The sequence below is a fragment of the Cornus florida genome, unplaced genomic scaffold, assembly GCF_030987335.1.
Source record: "Cornus florida cultivar Cherokee Brave unplaced genomic scaffold, ASM3098733v1 CherokeeBrave_3.0.0_Hap2_Chr07, whole genome shotgun sequence".
In the NCBI taxonomy this organism is placed as follows: domain Eukaryota; kingdom Viridiplantae; phylum Streptophyta; class Magnoliopsida; order Cornales; family Cornaceae; genus Cornus; species Cornus florida.
This window is the reverse complement of record NW_026775577.1, coordinates 19,506,406-19,513,687: the sequence shown is the minus strand read 5'-3', so window position 1 is coordinate 19,513,687 and position 7,282 is coordinate 19,506,406. Positions and strand designations below refer to the sequence as shown.

The 7,282-nt window shown below is 34.8% G+C and overlaps 1 protein-coding gene across 2 annotated transcripts; it reads left to right on the top strand.

Moving 5' to 3' along the window:
• The first annotated feature begins 1,137 nt into the window (after positions 1 to 1,137).
• Positions 1,138 to 7,068, top strand: LOC132266706 (uncharacterized). 2 transcript variants are annotated; one of them, XM_059767680.1, is made up of 6 exons: positions 1,138 to 1,323; positions 3,662 to 3,729; positions 3,852 to 4,028; positions 5,466 to 5,564; positions 5,647 to 5,892; positions 6,507 to 7,068. In XM_059767680.1, exons 2-6 carry the CDS (start codon positions 3,667 to 3,669, stop codon positions 6,843 to 6,845), a joined length of 924 nt encoding a protein of 307 aa, XP_059623663.1. In that variant the 5' UTR covers positions 1,138 to 1,323; positions 3,662 to 3,666; the 3' UTR covers positions 6,846 to 7,068. The 2 variants fall into 2 exon arrangements, with proteins under 2 accessions (XP_059623663.1, XP_059623662.1); XM_059767679.1 differs by having other exon boundaries at positions 3,638 to 3,729.
• Positions 7,069 to 7,282: the final 214 nt, after the last annotated feature.

Below are 7,282 nucleotides of genomic sequence, written 5' to 3'. Positions count from 1 at the left end.
CTCCTCACACTGTCTAAAGAAGAAGAGTAAAGGAAGAAAGAAACAAGAAAAGTGCAACTTTAATAATTCTGCAAATGCATGGCATTACTTCACAAAAGTCCAACTTTAATTGGAGCCGCCCCTTTTTTCTTTAGGTCAGCCAATATAGCACTTGCTATTTGTTTTGCTATAATTGGCACAAAAAATGGCAAAGTTAAAAAATAGCAGCCCAAATAGCATTGCATTGGAGAGCCCAATTTCTAACCCACTTGTCATATTTTGAAATAGCAACCCATATAGAAGTGCATTGGAGATGCTCTTACATTTTGTAATTGTTAAGAGATTTGAGAGTTGAGAATCTAATAAATAAAACAATGACATGATATAGTGTTACGTCAATTGATACTTGACAATTTTTCTTCACCGTTTGTTGAATGTCGACAAGAACAAAATTATTGTTCGTATAAAAATTATCCATTTCTTTGTAAAACTTGATAATTACATAATTATAATTTATTAATTATACATTAGTGATTTGAACTTAAAGGGTCTTTATACTCAAAAGATTTTTTATTTTATTATTATTTATTTATTCATTTTTCAAGTACACATGCCTATATTTTTACTTAGACTTGATCAATCTCTCTTTAAAAAATAAGGGTTTAGAATCGTTGGCACACTGGCATTCAAATTCTAATCCTCTTAAACTTAGTAAATGAGTTGAAAAAATATATTGAGTGTGTCCGAAGTTCCGCGCACCGAACTCATTCGAACAAATTACTCCTCAAATTGAGAAATTATTATCTTGGTTTATTTGACACCTGATGGACTGATCTAATGAAAACCCTCCGATCATAAAATTTTATAATTTATTAATACATTTTTTTGAGATCATTTTTTTAATCTGAAAATTTGTATTTAACTAGTCCATTAAACGAGACGGGTGCCTCCAGCGCACCCAATTTTTTATTTTTCATTTTTATTTTTTTTGGGGAAGTTAGCGCACCCAATTTCTGCTATTCATGAATTGGAGAGTGTTTTAAAAGGTCAACACGATGACGATAAATAAATGGAGTCAATAAATAAGTGCTGGTGGGACCCATATTGTATACGGTCAGATACTCTGACTCTTGGAGTCTGGACCCCCAACTTTCTCTCATTTTTCTTTTCCCTCCATAATTGTTGAAAATCACGCACTAACAATCTCTCTCTCTCTTTGCCCTGAGCTGTACGCTGGTTTGGTAGCAGAATCAAATTCCATTCACCTAAAACAGCTCTCTCTCTCTCTCTCTAAAACTTGATCGATCTTTCACGAGTACTTTCTCTCTCTACCACTTCCGCGAGGTATGTACAATAGCTGACAATCCTATCTCCAATAAACTACAAATGTATGAAAATTCTTTTTATTTTTCTTATTCACTTGGTTTCTGTGTATAATTGTAATATTATTTCCATTTAATTGCATTTAGGTGTAGATCTGTCACTGAAACAATTGGATTCATATATAGAACAACTTAGCTTTAATGACTTTGTATCAAAGTTATGTTCAGATCTGTAAAGTCAATAATATAGCTGATTTATTAATGTCTTGGTTTATTTCTGTACTCTGCTATATGGTTTTGATGTGTCTGGATCCTTTGCTATAATGGATTCTCTGCTAATTAACGCAATTAAATCTGTTTTCAACACATTATATTGGGCCGAAGTAGGTAGATTTAATATAGGGCACTGCAGAGGATTTAACTAGTTTAGGACACTTTAGATGAGAAATTATTACATTGTCCCAGACAATCACCATTCGACATATGAGCAAAAAAGACAAAATAAAGTTTACACATATATGACACATTTGCTTAGGTGTCAAACGGTGATTGGCCCGGGACCGATGGTCCCAATGGCTCATGCTATATGATTTATTTCGTTCTCTTTTCTATTGACTTTGTTGATGATATAATAGGGTGTAAGAAATATTTTTATTATGATAATAATTATCTATGTTTCATGATATTTCATATTCTTACTTAACCAATCAGGTCAATGGGTGTGAGATTTTATATTTATTTTTCCATATTTGTCTATTAAGACCAGGTAAGGATAGTGCAATTTGTATGTTGTGAATATTCCATTATGATTAAGATCAAGTTTTGACCTGTTCAACTGGAGAAGAGGGCTACTGCAGCAATAGTGTCCATTATCTATTTGCATATATCCATGTGTGTTTGTGTAGATTAATCGGTTGGTGGATCAAGCAATTCGTTTCAGCGCGAAGCTAAAAAGAATAGATGGCATCAAACCTTTTAGGCAATTCAGCTGGATGATATTCTTAAGATGGCTAAGAAATGCATTAAGTTCTGTTTCAGTATTATGTCTTACTCTGTAGCTGTCTTGGAACTTGTTCACATTTGATAAATTATCTATCCTTGCCCCATCTCCAAACGTAGAGGCAAAACACGCGCACTTCAAGCTCTTGTCATGTCCTGTACTCCTGTTCTCCATCAAGCTTAAGATTATGATAGTTTCAGCATATTCTTTTGTACGTTGATTCACGAATGCATTGATTGTAAACAATTTGTATTTGGAAGAGCGAATTATAAAAATCACCTTCCAAGTTAGCATATTTGGGTATTGTTGCTTCTCCTTGAGCTTTGAACTTTGAGTTAGAAACCACTGAACAATATCATCTATGTGGTGCGCTAATTTTTTTCTTATACAAGCATGTATATTCTGATGTTTATGCTTGTAATGTTTTTGTTAGTTTGCTTATAAAATTTTCATGGAAAGGAAAAGGGTAATGCCCATTCTGTGCAGCAAAATTGTCGCTGTTACTACAAGGACTAAAATAAAGAATCGACACTTGAGATGGTCTGCAAACATTCTAGTTTACCTCTAACTGTACGAATAGGAAAATCTGACCAGAGGGCATGCCAGAAATATGTTAATATAGGAGTAAGTTAAGCAAGCTAACACCCAACTCACACGCACCTATTATTGCCCTAATGAGGACTTACCGTCAACATCCCATATGGAAAGAGGAGGAGATACCACTTGAGCTAAAGCTTGGTGATGGCAATAAACTACATTGAATAACTTAATCATTGGTGTATGTAAAGGACCTAAAGGTGATCACCGTGATGTGTGGTGGCTGGTAGAATCCAGATTCGATTCTGACTGACACGCTGATCCCTCTCCATTTTTGGGCACATTAGCAACTTATGTATAAACCGAAATCACCATTCTGAATTTTCCCAACCATCATGTTGTCACATACAAATCAAGTTAACTGCACTGTGTTGTTTATGGTGGGAAAACAAGTGACATATCGAATATTCCTAATCTTATACAACAAATAGAATTCTGTTAGAAAAATAAGCTCTGGAACTTCATAGGATGTCCCTTACAATTCTAGTATACACTTTTCAGAATTACTGAAAAACTTTCATTCCATTGAACATATGCTTAATTTCAACTGGGTTGCTATTTTGTTGTCCGTTAGCTCATTCCTTATAAATTTTGCTTTAGTGTACTTGATGTCTTGATGACGTATATAATATGTCTCTTATTTCTTAAATTATTTAATCATGGAGAGTTATCATATGACCAAATATGGAGTATCTTGCAACTTTTCAAATGTTCTTATTTTAAATATTCTTTGATGTAGGCTTTTCCTTTTTCCAATAAACAGTTGCCATGTTTCGGAGAAGACAATCTCAGAATCAGCAGGAGGATGATCCTTCACAACAGGTTGATAAGGTAATGAGAAGCTTGAATCGTGACATTACAAGGCAGGAATCTGTTAGATTGATATGTGTCTATTTTTATACATGCATGATATCGTGAAAAATTAAATGGACATTTGATACTTCTACAAGCAGATCAGGGAACTCAGGACTGCTCTTGGACCCTTATCCGGACGCTGCTTGCAATTTTGCACTGATGCATGCCTGAGGAGATACTTGGTAGCTCGAAACTGGAATGTTGGAAAATCAAAGAAAATGTTGGAAGAGACACTCAAGTGGAGATCAACCTATAAGCCAGAGGAAATCCGCTGGGTAAGTTAGTAGATGATGTGCACCCATTAGAAATATTTAAGTATATTACTGTTTGATTTTCATCTTTGTGTGTGTGTGTGTGTGTGTGTGTGTGTGTGTGTGTTTGTTGATCTTATTATCTTTCACATGAAGGAAATGCTATTTTATAAAGATTTATATAGATTTAATATTGATGAATATTCTGTTATCCTGTTTATACTTCACAATTTCTCCTTTTTTGAGATGTCAGGGAGCTTTTACAGCACTAGTTATGTAAATAAGACCATAAATTGTTATTAATACAAAGAACAAGAGACCATATGCTACATGTGAAAACACCCTAATCATCCTTCTTAGAAAGAGTAAAAACAATTAACATTTTAGTGGTGTTTGTATGCTCGAAATAAAAACTTGTTTAATTAGTGCTTTTGTTTGGTGTCATATTTAAGCAGTTCGCGATGTCAGACAGTCATAGAAGTTCTCTTAGTTAAGTTATATTTTGCAAGCAGCAACTTTGAACCAAAAGCAATTGAAAAAGTTTACATGAATGTCACGTATTTTTGGCAAAATTAATGCATGAGCAGCATTCAAACAAACAAAATAGTGTCTGTATCATTATGTAAAACACAGCATACCTGAAACAATAAGCATATTTCAGACGTTATTGAAATATAATCCTAATTCTTCTCAAGCTATATAAACAAAAGTATTTGCACGACTATTTGTGGCAGCCATTTGACCTAAAATCTCCTTCTAAACAAAATGAATTTTATAAACAAGGCCTCATCTATCTATTTGATGAAGCCCCATTTCTAGATGAATTTAAACTTCTTAGTTCTTACTTATCTGTTCAAAAGTCAACAATTAAGTGTTAAAAGATGGAATTTTGAAAAGAAACTCATATATATATAGTAACTTCGTGACTTAACATATAGCCTCTACTGAATTTTCTTTCATAATTAGTTTAAGGTGCTAAATATTAGAAACAACAACCCCCCTTTTTTTTCCCAATAAATTGTGTCATTTTGCTTACATTCATATCTTGGTTCATGAGCATGTTCACCATCTTATAAGTTCCTGTACCTATATGCCCCTGATGGTGTAGAATTTTGTTTGGATCAATCTTTGTCTGTCTAAAATCTAAATGACATCCCATTTTTTTTAACATAACATTTAATAGCAGTCAGTGCTGGATATCTCATCTGTTCTCGAATAGCTTAAAGTTAAGATGATATTCTGAATTGTCTGAGAGTTTTGTTGAAACTGTGACATCACTGTTGCATTGAAAATATCATTTTTTTTTTTTCTTCTTTTCCCCGCAGTCAAAAATATCAGTACCTGCATTATGTTTTTTGCATCCAGTATGATATTATTATTATATTTGGGGTTATGATCTGATTCACAATCTGATCATCTCCTGTAAGTCTTCTCTAATGCGCAACTTGTACCATTTATCAGCATGAAGTAGCACATGAAGGTGAGACTGGCAAAGTGTCCAGAGCAAATTTTCATGATCTACTTGGGAGGTCTGTCCTTATAATGAGGCCAGGAAAGCAGGTTTGTGCTCGGACTTTCTCCCCTTTGTCTGCGTTCTGTTAGCTCGTGTAAATTTACCCATTGCTCTGTCTTTTGGTTGCAGAACACCACATCAGCAGAAAATAATATCCGTCATCTAGTCTATCTCATAGAGAATGCTATCCTTAACCTCCCGGAGGGTCAAGAAAAAATGTCATGGCTTATAGACTTCACTGGATGGTCACTGAACACTAACGTCCCCATTAAAACAGCCCGAGACATTGCTTACATTTTACAGAATCACTACCCCGAGAGACTTGCCATAATAGTTCTCTATAATCCACCACGAATTTTTCAGGCATTTTGGAAGGTCTGAGCTCCTGCCCTTGTGCTGGTCTTAGTGGTCATTAGTTACAGTGATATTTTTGGCAATTCTATTCAGATCTACACACAATACTTCATATCATGTTTTGTTTTCCTTTGAACTGAATTTAAGTTCTACTTGTTCTATTCTTTTAAGCTTTTCTTTCTTAATAACCTCAATAGTAGTTTTTGATCTCCATCTGCTGTGATACTTCTAAATCTCAAGTAATCGTAGTAAAATTTATCCTCTTGGTGCGCTGAACATGTTTATCTTCATAAATATTCAAGTGCCATTATCAACTCTATTAGTTCGTTTTTTCAAACCCGAGCTTCCTTTTTCTTACTCCAAAACTTGTTTCGATTTCTGTTTTTCTTCTATTTCTTTTAATACTCTCTCTCTCAATTTGAACCTTAGATTTAATATTGAAGCAGGGGATATGAAAACTCATTTTAGATCAAATTCCTCAGGGATGTGGCATGACTATAAATTGTTGTAGGTGCATTGATCATATTTCTAGCAGCTTTTTTTCTTTTTCTTTTTCTTTTTTTCCCGGGAAGGGTAATTCTAGCAGCTTTTATATATCTATTAATGACAAACTTGCGCTACTGCCAAATCTGCAGGTTGTGAAGCTTTTTTTGGACCCAAAAACATTTCAGAAGATCAAGTTTGTTTACCCAAATAACAAAGAGAGTGAGGAGATCATGAGGTCCTTTTTTGATGTTGAAAACCTTCCGAGTGAGTTTGGAGGAACAGGCAGCTTGAAATATGATCATGAAGAGTTTTCCAGATTGATGGCCCAGGATGATGTCAAAACCGCTAAATTCTGGGGATTCGACGATAGTAAGCCTTGCCATGCTATGAATGGCTACTCGGGAGCAGAGGTGGCTCCAGAACCGGTGAGTCTGCACCACCTGCAAGCTGAGTCAGACAAAAATGCCCATGAGTATGTAAAAACCTAAAGGAATGTCGAACAGTGAGCTGACAGAGTTAGCTAATACGTGTATCGAATCTACTGATGAGAAGTGGAAATGATTTTCCCGCGCTCTTTGAAATGAATAAGCGTTAATATGCTGCACCTTGCGGCTGAGCAAAGTTATCTTCCTCTCCATATGCCATTATTTTCAGTGTGTTTCTCAACTTCAAATGACCAAACTTGAATGATTTACTCCTTGTTCCATTGTCAAATTTTGAAATGTTTTTTTTTTTTTTTTTTTTTTTTTGGGGTTCATTTGAATGGTTAAAATCATTCACTATCAACACCACCTATATATCACGAACATTCTCCCATTCTGCAACACTCCTTACTCTTTATGTCTTTCACCATTTCACTCCCTACCACATCCCCCATGCATTGCTAGGGCACCGAATCGGCGCCTTGGATTTGAGATTGAAGAAA

What these genes read in the sequence shown, in the direction of transcription:
- LOC132266706 (XM_059767680.1), top strand. Translation starts at nt 3,667, where the DNA reads ATGTTTCGGAGAAGACAATCTCAGAATCAGCAGGAGGATGATCCTTCA. An exon ending in AGCCAGAGGAAATCCGCTGG is followed by an intron (nt 4,029 to 5,465) that starts GTAAGTTAGTAG and finishes ACCATTTATCAG; the next exon opens with CATGAAGTAGCACATGAAGG. An exon ending in TAATGAGGCCAGGAAAGCAG is followed by an intron (nt 5,565 to 5,646) that starts GTTTGTGCTCGG and finishes TTTTGGTTGCAG; the next exon opens with AACACCACATCAGCAGAAAA.